Source organism: Tupaia chinensis, unplaced genomic scaffold (genome assembly GCF_000334495.1).
Source record: "Tupaia chinensis unplaced genomic scaffold, TupChi_1.0 Scaffold146140_1, whole genome shotgun sequence".
Lineage (NCBI taxonomy): Eukaryota > Metazoa > Chordata > Mammalia > Scandentia > Tupaiidae > Tupaia > Tupaia belangeri.
In genome coordinates, this window is record NW_006205995.1 from 2,746,910 (window position 1) to 2,768,323 (window position 21,414).

The 21,414-nt window shown below is 38.6% G+C and overlaps 1 protein-coding gene across 1 annotated transcript in view; it reads right to left on the reverse strand.

Moving 5' to 3' along the window:
• USP8 (ubiquitin specific peptidase 8) overlaps positions 1 to 21,414 on the reverse strand; it is a gene marked incomplete in the record, with an annotated part of 87,600 nt that overhangs the window by 47,916 nt on the left and 18,270 nt on the right. Inside the window, 4 exon segments of the mRNA XM_027768389.1 lie at positions 2,052 to 2,094; positions 3,210 to 3,369; positions 11,629 to 11,714; positions 19,150 to 19,294. Of these exon segments, the coding sequence (XP_027624190.1) occupies positions 2,052 to 2,094; positions 3,210 to 3,369; positions 11,629 to 11,714; positions 19,150 to 19,294 (434 nt within the window).

Sequence of the window (21,414 nt, forward strand, 5' to 3'; positions counted from 1 at the left end):
TCTTTCCCCCCTGCCCCCATCCCTCTCTGGTCAAATTAAAATAAATAAATAAAGTGAAATAAAATATTTCTTTTTTAAAAAAAAGTGAACAAAAAGAAAACTAAATAAAGATATTGCCATTTTTAATTTTTTAACTGGGGGGGTGGGGTGGGCAATCTGACAAAACAAATACTTCCTATATTGCTAACTTTCTTCCTGTACCACCCGAAGTGAAAGACTTACAAAGCACTACAGGGGAGTTTAGATATATAAAGAATGATTTCAGTAGTGAGCTATGAAAAGAAGGCAGTCTCAATATCTCCTAAGACCAAACACTTAACCACTGCCAATAACCATTTTATTTCCCTTTAACTGGCAAGACTGTTTTGATAACAAAGCAGACTGAACACTGGGGAGGGTAACATCTAAATGTCATGAGATACAAAGGAACAAATAGATAAAAACTAACCCTAGAATGGCTTGGTAACAGTTTTCAGTAAGGCACCTTATAGTACTGTTTATTTTTTAAATCATTGTATGCTGTGACCAGCAGGTGGCATGGTGGTTAAAACACTGACTCCCACATGGCTAATCACAGTTTGAGTCCTGGAGACGGAGGCTTGCTTTATCACTTTTCTTCTCTCTCTGTCTGTCCCTTTCTGGTGAGTGTGCATGCCAAATAATAATGATAAATAAAATAACTCAAAAAAATAACTGCATGCCAGTGTTTTAAATAGAGAATTTACTTTAGTGCTACATATAACTAGGTTAAACTTTTTTGAGAATGGAAAAAGTTCTCTGGTAGATGAATGCATTTTCTTAAGGTTTGCTGTTTACGCACTTATTTGTGACTAGAGCGTCAGCACTATTATGGAAAACAAGTATATTACTGGCTTAGATTTCTTTCAGGAGGGTGAAGTGGCCTTGGAAGTAATTAAGCCTACAATTTAAGAGTCATAAAAAATAATAGCTAATACTGGGCCAATTGGTGGCATGGTGGTTAAAGTGGCTGGATTCCATGTGGTAGACTGTGCAGTTCAAATCTTGGACCCGACAACTTGAAAAACATGCCGAGCACATATGCACACATTTCCAAAATCCCAAAAGGAGGGAGAAATGGAGAAGGGACTGTGGTATCACTATTGCCACTCACCCCCAGGCGCAGCTTTCTCACATTCTCTCTCTCTCTAACGAGTACATATGCCCTCTGGCAAGTTTTTTAAAATAACAATAGCTAATACTTAAAGATTATCATGTATTCTAAGAGTTCTACATATATCAATTCATTTAATCCTTACAATAATCCTGAGAAATAGGTACCACTATTAAGTCCACTTTACAGATGGGCAAACTAAGGTAGAAAGGCTAATAAGTAACATCCTCAAGATCGAATGAAAATTCAAAAGTGCCACCATGGTCAAACCCAAGTGATCTAACTCACAGTCCATTCTCTTAACCACTATGTTAAACTGCATCTTGAAAAGAAAACAAGTACGAGCTGTGATTTTGACATTTTCCATTGCATATTACCATATTTTATCATATCAGGCTGAAATTATTCATAAAATATCCCCCATGATAAATATAGAATCTAAACATTTTTAATATAATTGTACAAGATGGGAAAAATAATAAAGCTTATACAAAGATCAGACACATTGCTAAGAATTTCACTGTACAAAAATCAGAAGCTTAGGACCAGCGGTTGGTGTAATAGCTATGTCACTGGACTCCCATGTAGTCAACCGCAGTTCGAGTCCCAGACCCAGTGGCTTAAACTCATGCCAGGCACATGTGTGTGTAAGCCCAAGATCCTGAGAGGAGAGTGGAGGAGAAGGGATTGCCGTGGCCATCCCCCCCCAGGTGTGTGTGTGTGTGTGTGTGTGTGTGTGTGATTTCTTGCTTTCTGTCTCTCTGTCTCTCTCTGCCTTTCTGGCGAGTGCATGTACCCGATAGCAAAAACCTCTCAAAAAAATCCCCAAAACCAACCAAACAAACAAAACAAACAGAAGCTTATTTTGATTGAAAGATTTCAGTAAGAATGTAAAAGAACATCTCTTAGCACAACATACCTTTTTCTGTGGTCTCAGTTTTCTCACTCTTTTCTCCATTCATCTATTTACAGAAAAAAAAAGTTCAACTTTAGTACTTCACTGAGATGGAAAACCTAAGAAATTAAGTATGCAGAGTATTGTCATTTTACAAAAATATAGGAGGGCCAGCAAATGGCATGAAGGTTAAGGCAGCTGGATCCCACATGGCCAACTACACAGTTAAGAGTCCTGGACCTGAAGGCTTGGAAAACATGCCAAGTATATGTGAATGCATGCCCAAAATCCTAAGGAGAATGGAGGAGAGAGGACTGTGGTGTGGCCATCCCCTGGAAGGATGCCTTCTCACTTTCTCTCGCCTCTTTCAGTCTCTGCCTCTGGTGAGTACATGTGCCCTATGGCAAAAATTAAAATGACAAAAACAAAAACAGATGAATAATGACATTTTCAGTTTAATTTGGCAGAAGACAACAGCTAAAATCATTAGCAACATATCAAAATCATAGGACATTTCCTCAAATTTTCTTTAATTAAGGGCCAAATATAGTTTAAAAACACAAAATTATTATATAAATTTAATATTTAATTTATTTAGAAAGTAATCCTGGGCTGGCTCTGTGCCTGATTGTTAAAGCAGCTGGATGCCGGGGCCAGCAGGTAGCCTGGAGGTTAAGGCAGCTGGATCCCACATGGCCAACGCCATGGTTCAGGTCCTGGACTCAGCAGATTGAAAAATCACACAGGGCCTGTGTACATGCACACCCCAAATTCTGAAAGGAGAAAGGAAGAGAAGGGACTGCAGCGTGGCCATCGCTCCCTCAAGGGGTAATTTCTTTCTCTTGCTCTTTTTCTCTCTATTAAGATCCTAGGCAGGTTCAAGCACACCTGAAGTGTTATTTTTTTTCAAGCCACCAGTACCAGGACTTGAACCCTGGTCAACCATGTAAGATTGTCCTTCTTCTGAACAACGATTAACTGCTGTACTACGGGCCAGTCCTCAAAGCAATATTATTTATCTTATGTTACGAGTTCTAAAGTCAAAAGACCAGCTTTACTACTACTGCCTAGCCCAATGTCACAAGTAATTCAATTGTATGCAGATGAGGATCCACATATAGATGACAATCGAAAGCTACAAGCAATACCAGTCTTTTACCTCACACCATATATGTGAAATACCTTTTGGGTTTTGTCTTTCGAATCCAATACATTCTCCAAAGAACCTTTAGCCAGTTTGCCACCATCCTCTCTTCCTGTTTCCTGCTTTTTCTGTTGCTGCAGCTGTTCCTCTTGTCTTTCTTTTTCTTCAAGTTTTTTTCGAACTTCAGCTTCTTCATATCTAATTGAAAAAAGAAGTCAGGATGTTTTTAAGTGCCACAATGGCAAAGTAATGGAGTTCAGTTCCATAAAATTGGTAAGTAGCCTGCCTTGAGATATCTGATGGCTTGCATACTATCTCCCATCAGCTGAAACCTGACTCTCCTAATGCTCCTTACAAACCACACTCACACATCTGCCCTCAGCAGCCTTCTAGAGATTTACTTCAAATTGCTCAAGAATCAGAAACACTGTGCTCTCAAAGTGAAGAAATGGACAATATAAAAAGAAACTGAATAATGGGACCAGTAGATGTTGTAATGGTTATGTCACTGGATTCCCAAGTAGTTGACTGCAGTTCAAGTCCTGGACCCGGCAGCTTAAAACTTACCGTGGGCATGTGTGCGTGAATGCCCAAAATCCTGAGAGGAGAATGGAGAAGGGATTGCAGCATGGCCATGCCTCCTGGGGGGATGATAGAGATTTACTTCAAATTGCTCAAGAATCAGAAACACTGTGCTCTCAAAGTGAAGAAATGGACAATATAAAAAGAAACTGAATAATGGGACCAGTAGATGTTGTAATGGTTATGTCACTGGATTCCCAAGTAGTTGACTGCAGTTCAAGTCCTGGACCCGGCAGCTTAAAACTTACCGTGGGCATGTGTGCGTGAATGCCCAAAATCCTGAGAGGAGAATGGAGAAGGGATTGCAGCATGGCCATGCCTCCTGGGGGGATGATTTCTCACCTCTGTCTCTGTTTTTGGCAAGGGCACATGCCCTATAGCAAAAAAAAAAAAAAAGGAGAGAGAGAGAAAGAGAAACGGAATAGAAATTCTAAAATCGAAACATATATATAAAAAATTAACTTAATAGAAAATTGGGGCTAAGAAAAGAGTCAGTACATGAAGATACAGCAATACAAATGATCTAATCTGAAGAACAAAGAGAAAATGATGGGAAAAAAGGGGGCTTAAGGATTTGTTGGACAACATCAAAAGATCTATTGTATATATAGTTAGAGTTCCAGCAAGAGAATGAAAATGGAGCAGAAAAAATAGTTGAAAGATATGAATTTACAGATGCAGGGAGCTCAGCAAATGCCAAATAGGAAACATCCAAAGAAAACAACCCCTAGCCATAGCACAGTCAAACCAAAGCTAACAAGAAAATCCTAAGTCAGAGAAATATGACATAAGACATCAATAATATAAATGATAGATAAAAATTTCCATATCAGAAACAATAGAAGCCAGAAGACAGAATATCTTTAAATGCTAAAAAGAAAAGAACTCATCAAGCCAGAACCCTTTATCTAGCGAAAATAACCTTTAAGAACAAAGATGAGGGCCAACTAAGGGTGTCGTGGCTAAAGTGATGAATTCCACGTGGCCAACTGTGTGATTTGAGTCTTGGATCCAGTCTCTTGAAAAACACATGAGGCAACTTAATTTCCACATTTGTATCTTATTATATTTCTATCACTCTCTAATAATGCAACAGAATATCAGGAAGAAGGATTTCTAAACTCATAATAAATTTTTGAAAGAAATTGAAAAAAAAAAAAAAAAAAAACACATGAGGCACAAATATGTGTGTGCCCAAAATACTGAAAGGAGGGAGAAATTAAGTAAAAGGAATTGTCGTATGACCATCTCCCATAGGGTTGCTTTCTCACTCCCTCTCCCCTCTCTGGTGAGTGCACATACCCTCTGTCAAATTACCAAAAAAAAGTGAAAGAAAGATATTTTCAGATAAATAAAACCCAAGACTTTGCTTCCAAAAACCCTACACTATCAGAAATGCTAAAGGAAGGTCTTTAGACTGAATGGACATGGTTCTAGATGGAAACTTATGTCTTTAAGAAGGAAGAGAGTGGCCAGCTGATGGTTAAGGCAGTTGGATCTCACATAGCCTACTAGGCGGTTTGAATCTAGGACTTAGCAGCTTGAAAGATAAACTGGGCACATGTGCATGCATGATGCCCCCAATGCGAGAGGAGAGTGGAAGGGAGGGGATTTCAGCATGGCCATCCCTCTTGAGGGGTGCCTGACTTACCCTCTTCTCCCCTCTCTGAAGAGTGCATGCACCCTATAGCAAACATTAATAAATAAGTAAGTAAATGGAATGAAGAGTGCCAGAAATAAGCACAAGTATTAAGACTATATTTTTCCTCTTAATTTCTTCAAAACTATTTAAGGTAAAAATTATAATCCTGTATTGGGGAAAGTTTCTAATGGGTGTAATACATGTGACAATAACGCATAAAGGATATAAAGGATACAGGATGGTAAATAGACTTATGACTACAAGGTTTCTCCATTTTGTAAGAAAAACAACAGTAACTAAGGTTTTGTACATATATAAAGAGAGAAATTCCTACTTTTTCCAAATTGAGAAATACATCTAAAAGCCAACAGATAAAGTGAAGTTCAAAAACAATTAACTCAAAAGGCAGAAAACTGAGGAATAAGAAAGATATGACACCAAAGAAAACAAACAGTAAAACAACAAGGTTAAGTCCATAATATATTGACAGTTATATTAAATATGCATCAGAGAAATCAGAATCAATGAAAGATCTAATTATATGTATGATGTCTACGACACCCTTCAAGTATAGACGCAGATAAGCTAAAAGTAAATGGAGTGGCTTTGAAATAGATTTCAAGATGCAGAATATTTCCAAAGTAAAGAGAAACATAATAATAAAAGGGTTCATTCATCAGAAATCTAACTGTATGTTCCTAAAAACAGAATTTCAAAATACATGTAACAAAGTATAAAGTGTGACATGTGGAAAGATGAAAATGTGGAAAGGAAGATAAACAGTAACAATATCCCTCTCTTGGTAATTGTTACAACTTAACAAATAAACAAAAAACCAGCAGATGGCATAATGGTTACACCACTGTACTTCCATGTAGTCAACTGCAGTTAGAGTCCTGGACAGAGGCTTGCAACTCCAACCGTGCACGCATGCCCAAAATCCTGAGAGGAGACTGGAGGAAAAGGGATTGCAGTGTGGCCGTGCCCCCAGGAGGTGATTTCCCACTTTCTGTCTCTGTCTCTCGGGCAAGCCCATGCACTCCATATCAAAAATCTCTCTTAAAAAATAAAATAAAATAAAATAAAATAACACAAACCAGTAAAAGCAGGATTCATAATAACACTATCAACCACTTTGAACTAGATGACACATAAAAAACACTAAACTCACTGCACTTTCAAGTGCCCACAGTACATTCACCAAAACAGACCATACACCAAACCATGCTTAGTGGTATGTTCGTTTTCTCTACTTTTCTACTACACTGTGTGAGAAGTTGGTAACAGAATGATGTATTTACCACCTATTATCGCTATAGAAACAATGACTCCAGATTTTTCTATCTCATATGCCAGCATCTCCTCAGTTGTTGGAAAAGTCATGATGTATTTTTTTCTATGCTTCTCTATGCAAAAGCACATCATGACTTTTCCAATGACCCAGTATTTCACCATTATAAAACAGAAATGAAAGACCTGAATGTGGAGCAAAAGGTACACAAGCGTTTTACCTAGCCCCTTAGATACAAACCTCTAGGGTGCCATGAAGAAAGGTGTGACGGAACAAGAATGCTTCTACTGCTAATAATAAAAATGGCAAGCACTTACTAAGTTTTTACTATGTGCCAGCCAGCTGGCTGTCTTTGTGCATGTGTTAATTTGCTTAACATGTTCAAAACCCCTGAGGTCGGTTTTATTATTGTCCCATTACAGATGAGGAGATGAAAGCATTAGGAGGCTAAGTAATTGCCCCAGGTCACACAATTAGTGAGAGCTGAGGTTCAAACCTAGGGAGCCTGGCTCTGCATACTTACCTACTGGTCTCCATCCTCTCTAGTGTTCTGTGCTGGGACAGTATGGGAACCGTCTGCCCTGAGAAGTAAGCGCAGTCAGCCTGAATCCAATTTGAGGGCAGAAATGAAGAAACTTGAAGATTTACTTTTTTCCTGTCCCCGCCCCCCATTTATTCACATCTTGCTCCTAATCTTGCATGTGCTCCACTTCTGCAGTCTCCACTAATCCACTTAAGTAGAGCTGGTCTCTCCTACTCTGGAGCTTCGGCTGATAAACTGAGATCAAGGCATGCTCTCCATCTGACAGACTTCTGGTTCCTGCCGACATAATCCCTTTCACTAGAATCTGGATACTCCAGACTTGGTCAAAATTAAATCAAAGACCTTTGCTAACATGAATGTACAAGAAATAGGTAAGTAAAGAAATATTTGACGACTATTTCCTAGTGGCAGGTGATGCTGAAATCTGTTTTGTAGCCACTTAGCAGGTAACTTGGCTAAACTGCTTTGTGAAATCTGGAACAATGTCTACCCTTGAGTAGGGAGACATACACTGTGATGCTGGATGAACGGCAGAATTGAGAATTTTTACCTTAAGGTGTTTAGGGATTTAACCTTAAAGTTATAGTCTATCCTCCAAACTCTAGAGAGCATCCTGACCAGAGAAAAATCCTAACAGAGAACAGATTTAAGAGGCATAAAGGAGAAGAAGAGGTCTGTGGCTGACTTATTGAAGAATCAGGGCAGGACAAACGTGAAGGTAATGTAGCTGCTCCAAGTGTTAATAAAAGAAATCAAACATCGGATATGGGGTTGGAAAGGGCACACAGGAGAAGCTATACACCACAGAGGTCTTCACATGCAGCTGCAAAGGAATCCAGCACAGGAAAAGTTCAGAGTTTATTCAAAAAACTTTCAAATTAGAAAGTACCCCAGGGGCCATTCAGTAACAGGGATCTCAATGACCTGAAAATAGGCTCTTCTACCAATGTGTAAAAGTATCTAAATGTTGGATCATTTCTCACTGACTTCCTTTATAAGTTTAGAGTTCCTTTCTTTTCTTTCTTTTTTCTTTAAGAGAGATTTTTGCTATATGGTGCATGTGCTCGCCAGAAAGATAGTGAGAGACAGACAGAAAGTGAGAAATCACCCCCTGGGGGGATGGCCACACCACAATCCCTTCTCCTCCATCCTCCCCTCAGGATTTTGGGAACACACACACACACATGCCCGACATGAGTTTTAAGCCGCCAGGTCTTGGACTTGAACCACAGTTGACTACATGGGAGTCTAGTGACGTAACTACTGCTATCTGCTGGTCCCGAGAGTTATTTTCTTAAAGGAAAAGAGTATCAAGTCATTACAGAAAATTACGTTTGCTTCACGAAACACCTACTTTGTCACTGTAATCAATGTTTACTTTTTAAAAATTATTTATTTATTATTATTATTATCACTAAATTGGCTATAGGGCACATGTTCTCCTCAGAGAGACAGTGAGAGTGAGAGCTAGTGTGAGAGAGAAGAAACCGGGAAAGCAAACCACCAGGTCCAGGACTCAAACTGCAGTCACCCATGTAGAGTCTAGCACTTGAACTACCATGCCACCGGCTGGCCCCAATAATCTATATGTATTTAATGCTCTGATACTACACACAAAATTCTTTTCCTATGAACATCACACATTTCTTTTTTTTTTTTTTGGAGAGGTCTTTGCTTTAGGGCACATGCACTCGCCAGACAGAAAGAGAGAGACAGAGAGACAGAAAACGAGAAATCACCCCCCAGAGGGGATGGCCACACCGCAATCCTTTCTCCTCCATTCTCCTCTCAGGATCTTGGTCATGCACGCACACGGCATGAGTTTTAAGCCACCAGGTCTGGGATGCGAACCACGGTCGACTATAAGGGAGTTCAGCGACATAGCCATTATGCTAACTACTGGTCCCCCCCTCCCCACCTTTTTTTTTGGAGAACATATTTCTTTATAAAGTGCAGGTCAGGCCTTGTCGTGGTGTTACATGCTGGACATAGCTGCTTGGCAGGCTAAGGTCACATGGGAAGCCCACCCTTTCTTTTTTCTTCAATTTTTGTCATTGGGCACATGCACTCACCAGACAGAGACAGAAAGTAAGAAATCATTTCCCAAGGTGATGGCCACACTTCAATCCCTTCTCCTCCACTTTCCTCTCAGATTTTGGGCACACACACTCATGCACCCAGCATGTTTTTCAGGCCTTTGGGTTGGTCCAGGACTTGAACCGAGGAACTGACCACGTGGGATTCAGGGCCTTAACCACCATGCCATTTGCTAGCCCCCTAGCCTACTCTTTTTATGCAAAAAATGCATTATGACTTTCCTGACAACCCAACAGTTACAGTTATGGGGATAAAAAGAGTTAAAGACATTCTTTCACTTCTATCACTTAAATATGAATCATTACATATTTATTCCTTTTCCTTTTAAAGAATTCAGTAACCATAATATTTCCCTCTCCCTTTTATTTCAAAAGTAATAAAATATAATAGCAAATAAACATTTTAAAATAGAAAAATCAGTAATTCCATAACCTGAACTCAACTATTTAACTGTCGTCATCTTTGTCAGTGCACACACACACGCCTGTGACCCAGGCTGGCTGTGCCCGAGAGCGGGTCACAACAAGGACCCTGCTGGGTGTGCTCATCTCTGAGTGCACATGCACTCTCTCTCACTCTCTATTTCTAATAGCGAAGAAAAACAAAAGACGTGTCAGGAGGCAGATAGTGAGACAGTGTAAAACAATGCTTGTGAAGCTGACTCACACAGAGGGGCTCTAGGTTCATGCCCAGAACCCTCCTGAACACGCATCTAACGCCATGATATACCCTGGCTCACCCTGTGCCATGGCACCAGAACCCTACCAAGGGTGCAATCTCTCTTTCTCAATTGCTCATGTTGAAAACAAACAGTTTCAAACATTTTTATTTTAAAAAGAATATTTTAGGGGGTGGCAGGTGGTATGGTGGTTGACAGTGCTGAACTCCCACATGGCTGACTGCAGTTTAAGTCCTGGCCATGGCAGCTTGCTTGCTTTCTTACTTCCCCACCCCCACTCTATCCCTCTCTGGTCAAATAAAATAAAATAGAATAATTTTTTTAAAATAAAGAACATTTTAAAATATAAGTAATATATGATACATTCTTAGTAAAAACAATTCGAGCCAATATAGAACATGTTAGTCTGGTTACATCTTCTGGTTTCCCTCATCTATCAATTGTTTACATTTTAAACCTCTTAAGTTGCCTCTTCTTACTAACCAAGCTTCAGCAGCTTCTGTCACTTGAAACCAGTTCCACTATCCTCTGATTCTAATACATTATTGGGAATGCTTTTAGATTTATCCATTAGCAATTTTTATGCTGTAGATACAGATGAAATTTATCTACTATGATCTACCTAACACCGTTATATTGTTCATAAGAAAAATAATTAAGGGCCAGCTGGTAGTGGCTGGATCCCACACGGCTGACTGCATGGTTCAAGTCCCAGGTCTGCAGCTTGAAAAACACATGGGGGATGTATACATGTCCAGAATCTCAAGAATGCAGAAGGGACTGCAGCATGGCCATCCCCCTGGGGGTGCTTTCTCACTCTCTCTGTCTCTCTTCAGTGAGCACAGGTGCCCTATATCAAATTAAAAGTGAAAAATTTTAAAAATGACTAATCGCCAAAAATATACTGTTTTTAATTTGTAATTACTTTATGAGCCTAGAAAGTCAGTAATGGCAATTCATTTCTGCAACTAGGCAGATCAAAACTACCAGTAAATACTTCATTCCCATAAGATCAGTGTTCTGTAGCACTAGGGCATATGAAAAACTGAATTTTTCTCAAGACTTCCATCAGAAAATTATCAAAAACTGGACTGGCTCTAATCTAATATGCCAGTGCTTACCTTAACAATCTGTTATTCTCAACAGTTTTTAAAATTTCAAAAAGGAATATTAATAGTAAAACATGAATGTAATATAGGTGATATAGGTGACAAAATTTTTATGTCCCAGTTAATGTAAGACTTATTTCTAAGAACTGGGATATTATATGCATAGTCAGATATAAATGAACAAGTCCTAATATTATTTTGATCTTCTAAATTTATATATTTTAAAGAGGTTTTTGCCTTAGGGTGCATGCACTTGGGGAAGGGGGGTGAGGAGGGTCAGAGACAATGAAAGGGAAAGTGAGAAATCACCCCTCAATGGGGATGGCCCTACTGCAATACCTTCTCCTCCATTCTCCCACTGGGATTTTGAACATGCATGCACATGTGCCAGGCGTAATTTTCAAGCCACTGGGTCTGGGACTTGTGGTCAGCCATGCGGGAGTTAAGCAATGTAACCGCTACACCATCTGCTGGCCCTAAATTGACATTCTTTTAAAGATTTGATAAATATACCTGAGTTTAAGGCTTTCAGAGAGTCTTTCAGCTTCTTCAATAGCTTTTTTGATGTTTGTAGGTCCAAGTATTGAGTGAAAATAGTCCTAAAATTATAGGAAAAGCATTCCACACTGTTAATACAGCACATTACACACAGCACTGCTGCAAAAGGCATTAAAGTCATATTGTTCATAAAAAGGACAGTTTAGATGAAAACATTACATAACTGAAGTATTTTTCTAAAATATTAATCTACATAAATACACAATTCTCCAAACATTTCAAAATGTTTCTTCATGCCATAAACATGCTAAAGAAAATCGACTAGCCAGTAAATTTAACTTATTTATAAATCACCACTAAGAAGTGTAAATATTAGCTTATTGGGAAAAGTCCTGACCTATTTTTGTTTTCCTATGCAAAAATGCATCATTCCCTGACAACCTAAAAATAGTTATTGTCTAAGTGCCAAAGAGCAAGGCCTTTAAGAGCAAAATATGTTTTCTTATTACAAACACTTTACTATTTTATTCTGTAGTCCAAAAAAAACAAAGCAAACTGTGTATAGATACACAGTATTTCTTTTGTTTACTTGTTTTAAAGCTGAGATATTTCTGCTTTCACCTGAACTTAACAATACCTACCTAAGTCCTAATTGAAGTTAAACCATTTTGGACACATAAAGCAAGTTTTACTCTAGAAGAAATCTTGATGAACTAAAACCAAAATGATAAAATAATAAACCATTACTAGTATAATTTACCTCTAAAAAGACCCACAAAAGGCCTGGCACATAATTACTAACAACCAAAATGAATTTCTTTAAAAAAAAAATCACTACTGCAAGATGGCATTCATTAGATCCTATAATCAAAGATATTTTCAAATCTGGGTTGGTTTGACATGACCATAGTTAGCTGAGTCAGTTAAATGAATATAGTTTTGATTTGCCACAACATATCAATAGAACGTTGCAAACTGAGCCGATTAGCACAGTGTGTCACAAACAACAGTAATCAAAATGTGTAGGGGCCATGCTCTATACCAGAGAAACCAGATCTCACATAGAGACTGTGGCTCTAATTTCTGTCCTGGTCATCCTGAAAGATGCCAGGCCCATGTGCAAGTGTCCAAGATCTGAAAGGCTGGAGGACTGGAGGAAGGGAATCGTGGCATGACAGGACTCTGCGAAGGGTGCTCATCTATCTTTCTCTCTTGCTATCACCTGTGCACACATACACTCTATTATGAATGAGAAAAGAACATCTTTTTCAATCTGTAAAAACAGTGCCACAGGACCAGCAACACTCATCTTTGGCTCCTTGAGGGAGCCATAAAGTGCTGTGCTAGGGAAGCAAATCTGTTGTAACAGTTAGCGTGCGTGGGGCCAGCAGGTGGTGTGGCTAAGGGTGCTAGATTCCCACATGGCTAACTGTGGTTCAGGTACTGAACCTAGTAGCCTGCTTCTTACTTTCTCTCTCTTCCCTCAAATTTTAAAATATAAATAATTAAGTTAAATAATTATAAAATAAAACACTCACACACCCACACACAAACAGTTACCATGTATCTATCTAGCCTAAATAGATCACTTTTTAATTCAGTACTTTCTCCTAAAGCCTAAATAATGTTATAAGGGCCCCTTTCACTATGTAATCCCAATAAAAGCACACAGTTTATCACTATATCACTATAGTGACTTCACTTACCATAATGTCCTGACTAGTGATATAACAATTATTAAAAAGAAAACTTATGTAATTGCTACTGTTAATTTTAGATCAAAAATATAAAACCCCAAAATGCTTGTTTTATTCCTTTCTACACATGAACTCATTAAGAAGTCAGCCTATAAGCCCAGCTTACTTCTATGTTGACACTGAAAAAAAAAAATTACTTTGGAACATGTCTGTTAAAACTACTGGGAAAGGGTGATATAGTGGTTAAGGCTCTGAAATCCAACATGGCCAACCACGATTCAAATCCTGGACTGGCAGCTTGAAAATCATGCTAGGTTTATGTGCATGCATGCTCAAAATCCTGGGAGGAGAATGGAGAAGGGATCTCGGTGTGGCCATTTCCTGTGGAGGATGGTTTCTCATTTTCCCTGTCACTGTCTCTGTTTCTCTGTCCTTGGGCGAGCACATACTCCTATGGCAAAAACCTTCAAAAACAAAACAAGTCCTTTTGGTCGGAACCAGCATCTTCCAGTAATTAACCAAAATGACGAACACAAAGGTAAAGAGGAGAGGCACTTGATACATGTTCTCTAGGCTTTTTAGAAAACATAGAGTGGTTCCCTTGGCAACATAAATGCCAATCTGCACGAAAGGTGATATTGTAGACATCAAGGGAATGGGTACTGTTCAAAAAGGAATGCCCCACAAATGTTACCATGGCAAAACTGGAAGAGTCTACATTGTTACCCAGTATGCTGTTGGCATTGTTGTGAACAAACAAGTTAAGGGCAAGATTCTTGCCAAGAGAATTAATGTGCGTATTGAGCATATTAAGCATTCTAAGAGCAGAGATAGCTTCCTAAAATGTGTGAAGGAAAATGACCAGAAAAAGAAAGAAGCCAAAGAGAAAGGGACCTGGGTTCAACTAAAGCGCCAGCCTGCTCCACCCAGAGAAGCACACTTTGTGAGAACCAATGGAAAGGAGCCTGAGCTACTGGAACCTATTCCCTATGAATTCATGGCATGATGGGTGCTAAAAATAAACTAATCTGTGGTCTATAAACATGTTTGCCTTAATTAAATAGAATTATGTTCCCTCCCCAAAGCTAATTTTTATTAGGCTCTAATTCATTTTGTAATATCTTTATTCAAATTTAGTATTTTTTCTTTTTTTTCTTTGGAGAGGTTTTCGCTACAGGATGCGTGCGCTCGCCAGACAGACAGAGAGAGACAGAGAGACAGAAAGCGAAAAATCACCCCCCAGGGGGGATGGCCATGCCGCAATCCCTTCTCCTCCATTCTCCTCTCGCGATCTTGGGCATGCACGCACATGTGCCCGGTGTGATTTTTAAGCCACTGGGTCCAGAACGTGAACCGTGGTCGACTATGTGGGAGTCCAGCGACATAGCCATTACGCTAACTGCTGGTCCCAATTCAAATTTAGTATTTTTTCACCTGAAAGATGCCAGGTGGTTTGGTTTATATAACAAATAAAACTCAGTTGGTTAAAAAACGAAACAAAACAAAATTATCAAGAAACACACTTGCTTAACACAGGTTGAGCACTCCTAATTTGAGAATCTGAAATTCGAAATGATCAAAAATCTGAAATCAATGATCCAAAATCTGCAATTTTAGCATCAACATGACTCCACAAGTTGAAAATTCCACACTTGATCTCACCTGGTAGGTTGCAGTCAAATGTGGCAATATAAAAACATTGTATAAAACTGTCTTCAGGCTATGTGTATAAGGTGTATACAAAACACAAAATGAATTTCATGTTTAGACTTAGGTTGTCCCATTCCCAAGATATGTCATTATGTATATGCACCTATCCCAAAAACCTAAAAAAAAAAAAAAAAAAAAGACTTCTGATTCCGAGCATTTCAGATAAAGGATACTCAACCTGTGTTAGGAGAGGTTTCCTATTTCTGATTCTCTTTCTCTAAAAAGAGCACAGTTTAAGTAAGCATAAATGCATTAAAATTTTCAATAGTATGACAACTGGTAAAGTAAAAAGATATCATCCAATTCCTATAGAACTAAAAATTTCTGCTTCTCAGATTTACCAAACAAGAACTTTCTTACTCCTGATTATACAAATTCAAATGACTCATGATTTCCTAAGTAAAATGATTTCAATAAATATTCATTGTTACTAAGAATGGCATAGATTTTAAAATATAATTTTATATAGAGGCTGATAGGTGGCATGGAGGTTAAGGCACTGGACTCCCACATGGTCAACCATGGTTCTAGTCCTGGACCTGGACGCTTGCTTTCTCATTTTCCCCCCTTTCTCTTCCTCTTTCTCTTTCTGGACAAATTAAAAAATAATGAAATTAAATTAATAATTTAAAAATATATAATTTAATCTAAAATTTCTGTCCTTATATTTTCAATATATTTCCTCCCTTTGTCAGGTAATTCTGAAAAAATTGCTCATAAACTGATATTTTTTTCAATGAGTAAAAAATAAATGTATGATGCCCTCTACTACTGAAAGAGTTTTGCAAATTACAACTTTTATCTAAATCTTAAAATTCTCTAATATAAAGAGAAAACAGATACAAGTTTCTGAAGAAACATGTTTGGAAATAAATGTTTGGTGATATATATTCTCCCCTTCTTGATTTAAAGGATAACAATCTGAAAATAAGTAGTTGGTAAATTTAATACCTCACATACTTGAAGTGCACTAGAGAGGTTGGACTAAATAAAATACAACAACAGCAACAAAATCAGTTGTAAGACAGAGCAGATGAGATAGCCTGGATAGAGAAATGAAAATAGTCTTTATATCAAAACTAGGAACTGACTAACTGAAGCATGTGACGTAAGCACTGAAGTTACCTGAGCCTTTGCCAGGAGTTTCCTAACCTGAACTTCTGCCACTTTCACCTAGATACTCCCTTGGAAAAATACAACAGATACTCTGTGGAAATGGAAAAATATCTTATCAATGAACATTTACTCCCAAACTTCTCATGGGGGAAAAACAAGTAGCTACCAAAACATCCCCAACTTTGTCAAAGAGGAAAAACAAATAAAAAATAAAAAAACCCCACTAACTTCTAAAAATAGAGCAAAAAAAAAATTAAGTACACAAAAAATGGCCTTATCGCAGCAAACAAAACAGTCCACACTAGAATAACCTCAGCTATTCAAACTTCAAATCTTCCAAAAATATTCTTTTGTAAACACCATTTACACTACTTCCAAAGCAATTCCTTTTTAACAGATTTTGAAGAGGTTGAAAAACTTATTTGAAATTGGGCAAGTCTCTGTCTCTTATCTGTAGATAAGCATGATAAAAAAAAGTTAAAGCTGTTTTCCCCTGGGGCAAGCCCACCCCAGCCATTTGTGGACAGGTGGATGAAGCTCCAAAAGCAAGAGGTCAACATTCCAAAACCAGATATAAAAGCCAGCAACTGGAGACCAGCAGGTGGCATGGTGGCTAAGGTGCTGGACACTCCCACATGGCTGACCGGTTCAATGCCTGGACCTGGTATGCTTGCTTTCTCACTTTCTCTCTCCCTCTGGTCAAACTAAAATAAATGCATGAATAAATAAAGATTAAAAAACAAAAGCCAGCAACTACTATTACCATAACTTTGCTGGTAATAAGAAACAACAGCAATGTTTTATCATCTTTAGGTAAAACATTAAAACATCCATTAACTAACAACCAAAAGAAATTATATCAGTCACACTAATCTGAAAAAGAAAAAGAGAAATTCTATTATTTCTGTAAGTCAGTTTAAATGAGGCAAGACATTTTTGATTGGTTTTCGCTATAGAATGCGTGCGCTCACCAGACAGACAGAGACAGAGAAAAAGAAAGCGAGAAATCACCCCCCAGGGGGATGGCCCCGCCGCAATCCCTTCTCCCCTGTTCTTCTCTCAGGATCCTGGGCATGCATGGGCGGCATGAATTTTAAGCCACCTGGTCTGGGACGCAAACCGCGGTCAACTACATGGGAGTCCAGTGACATAGCCATTATGTTAACTGCTGGTCCCTATTTTTTTTTTTAAACGAGATTTTTGCTATAAGGCCCATGTGCTCGCCAGAGAGACAGACAGAAGTCACCATCCAAGGGGGGATGGCCATGCCACAATCTAGTCCTCCTCCATCTCAAGATTTTATTTTAGGCAGACATGCACAAGCGCCTGGTGTAAGTTTTAAGCCGCCAGGTGCAGGACTTGAACTACAATCAACTACATGATAGCCATTACACCACCTGCTGGTCCCCTATAGGCAATATTTGCTATTACTGTCTGGTAGCAAGATTGGTTTTAAGTAAAAGTGGAACCGCCAACACAACATTCTTCTAAGTAAAAGTGGAACGCCAACACAACATTCTTCACATTTCTTTAGTACAATCTCTACATTCCTTTGCCTGTTTCTCATACAACTGAAATGCAATCATTTCCACTACTAACACTTAATCCTACTCATCAGTTTTCTCCATACTATGCCCATCCTCCCTTCCTACTCATAGCTTCAGGAAAAAAGACTAGTACTTGCTCAAAAATTAAAAACAAAAAAAAATTAAAATGAAAAGATTTTGTAAGTGATCAGCATTAATTTTGCAAACTATTTAACATGACCTCAATGTCAGTCAAATGTAAAAAACAGTTACTAAATAAGTGACTAGACCTTAAATCTTGAGAAAGTACCAGTACTTTTTTTTTTCAATTTTTTTTTTTTTTTGGAGAGGTTTTTGCTATAGGGCACGTGCGCTCACCAGATAGACAGAGAGAGACAAAGAGAGAGGAAGCAAGAAATCACCCCCCAGGGGGGATGGCCATGCCACAATCCCTTCTCCTCCATTCTCCTCTCAGGATATTGGGCACGTATGCACACGCGCCTGCCGTGAGTTTTAAGACACTGGGTCCAGGAAGCGAACTGCGGTTGACTACGTGGGAGTCCAGCGACATAGCCATTACGCTAACTGCTGGTTCCAGTACTTTTTTATTTTTGAGGTGTTTGTCTTAGGGCATGTGTGCTCAATGGAGAAAATGAGACAGAGACAGTTGAGAGGGAAAGTGAGAAATCACCCCCCAGAGGGATGGCCATGTCTCAATCCCTTCTCCATTCTCCTCCCAGGATCTTGAACATAAATGCACACATTTCTGATTTTCAAGCCACCAAGTCTAGGACTCAAACCGTTGTAGGCTAGGTGGGAGTCCAGGGATGTACACACTACACTACCTGCTGGCCCCAATAGTCATATTTCTACTTAATGTATGAGTAAACTCGATCCTACCACCTGACCTGGGCTGGCAATGATTTATTACAACAGAGACAGGTAAGACAGGTAAGATTATGAGTCTATATGTTGCTATAAATCTGTACTAATCCAAGGCAAATTAAGTGTGTGTTCACGTACACACATACATGCAAATATTAAGACTATATGTGTATATACATATTTTTAAATTTTCCCAGAGGACATATGAGCTTGAAGAGACAGACAGAAGAGGGAAAATGAGAAAGCAACCCCCATGGGAGATGGTCATGCTGTAACTTTTTCTCCTCCATCCCTTCTCCTCTCAGGATTTTGCACATGCGTGCCATGTGCACACACATGCCCACTATGTTTTTTTTTCCAAACTGCTGGGTCCAGGACTCAAACTGCACAACCAGCCATGTAGGATACAACTGCCTTAACCAGCATGCCATGAGCTGGCCCAAAACTCTATCTTTAGTTTTTTTTTCCTCTGTCTATATAAGAGGTTGAACTTGATGCTACATATTGTGATGTAAACTTTGTTTTTAGTCAAGATTTCCACAAGCAATCAATAGTTCCATCATGAAAAAGTAACTTAGCAAATAAAAATTAAAAAGCAGTACCTGCTGTTGCTTGAAATCTGGTCTTTTTTTGATAAGATTATAAACAGTCACATATTTCATATATAGAACGTAGGCTCTTTCCTCATCACGATCTAATCTGCATTCTTCTGCTGCCTTGAAGATCTTCAGGGCACTTTGTACATAACTTAAAATTAAGAAAAAAAAATATTAAAACATATTTGACAACTGGAAAAAAATACAGGTCATTTATAACATCTACAGATAATCTTTTTGTTTTTCATCTTCACTGCCAGAGGGCACATGTGCTCACCAGAGAGAGACAGAGACATGGAGAAGAGAGGGAGGGAGGAAGGCACTCTCCCCAGTGGGGCATGGTCACATTACAATTGCTTTTCCTCCATTTCTCCGTCCTGTTGGGATTTGGAGCATACACATACACGCCTGGCATGTTTTTCAAGCCACTAGAGCCAGGATTTGAACTGCGGTTGGCCACGTGGAACTCGGCTCCTGTAACCATTAGGTCATGGGGCAAGCCCCTAGACTTGATAATCTTGATAAAGTAAATTTCATGATTTATGTTGTACTACTTCAAATTTGGCACAACTTTAGAAGATTTAAGTTTGGTTACAACCAATTTTCCCCTGAGATGAGTAGTCCTAGAGATAAACCAAACATTGCTAGAAGGGTCTAACCGTAAAGACTGTCCTGTCCTTAAAGCTTTGAGAAAATCTAAAGATGATTCCACTGCTTCCTATTTGAAAATCACTCAGAAGGAGTAAAATAGACCTATTTTCTCTGTCACCACATCAACATTACGAAATTAACCCAAGAAGTAGGCAGGCCACTCTCGCTTATTCTTCCTGCCTTCCCTAAAGATTTAATTTTGAAAAGCTCGTTTTTTTCCTTAGTAATGCATATAAATATCAGTTCATTCTGAAATTTTCCTTTATGACCTTCTTTAAAGTTTCTAACACTCTCATCTTCTTCCTTGATATTTGTCTTCTTCCCATTTCTTTTTTTAAATCTGACCAGAGAGATGGGGAAGGGGGGGTGAGAAAGCAAGCTGCCAGGTCTGGGACCCAAACCATGGTTGAACATGTGGGAGACCAGTGCCCCCCCCAATTTCTCTTTATCTCCTTTAGAAAGTGACTCATTAAGACGTTCCTGTGCAATCACAGCTTCCTTTGATATCTCTTCATTGATTTTGGGGGGACCATATGCGCCATTTTATAGAGTCTCTCATTTATCTCCAGATATGGGACACCTATTTCCCCTGATTGCTGAAATTTACATTCCCCTAGGTCTGGAGTATATAACTGTCTAGGCCCAACTTTCTGAAACTCTTATTTCCAACTCTATGATAATATATCGTTAAATATCTCTAAACCTTTGCCTCTGTTGAACAAACTAAATTCAGAGGAAAAGTTCTCTTACTTCCATCTCTTAAAAGAGATAAAACTGTTAACAAGTTTACCATTTTTTTCATACCCCATTTTTTTTTTTTTGGTTAAAGACTTATTTTTTATTTAACTTTATTTATTTACTTTATTTGACCAGAGAGAGACAGAGTCAGAGAGAGAGAGAGAAAGAGAGAAAGTGAGAAAGCAAGCCTCCAGGTCCAGAACTTGAACCACGGCTGGCCATGTGGGAGTCCAGCGCCATTAACTACCACACCACCTGCTGGCCCCCATACCCCAGTTTTTATCAAATTATTTCATTTCCAGTAAATATCAAAATAGCTAAACTCTTCATCACTACTATATTTTATTTCAGAATAGATTTTGTATTCTCTATGAAGAAGGCATCAAATCTAGCCTCTGCTTTAGCAAGTATAGAGTACATGCTTGCATAAATAAAAATACAAAAATAAGCATTTAGGTTAAAAAATTGATGCCAAGGATCCTGCAGGTGGAATAGTAGTTAATGCACTGAACTCCCACAGGGCCAATTGCGGTTCAAGGCCTGGGCCTGGCAGCTTGCTTTTTCACTTTCCTTCTCTCTCTCTCTCTCTCTCTCCCTCTGGCCCAATTAAAATAATAATAATAATAAAAAAATAATAATAATAAACAAAAAGATGTTAAACTGCCACAATTAATGCTTTACTGAGTATCAGGCAAAGAATACATATCTCTACTCTTTTGATGAAAGACTACGCTAGCGTTATAGTAAGAATAAAAGTGATTGCAAATTAAGAATTATTTCATACTGTTTTATGAAAAGACAATGACTTGTGGCTGAATGATTTTGCAGAACTCTCATAATCTTTGCCTCTTAAACTTATGAGCTAGTACACTCCTCAAAGAG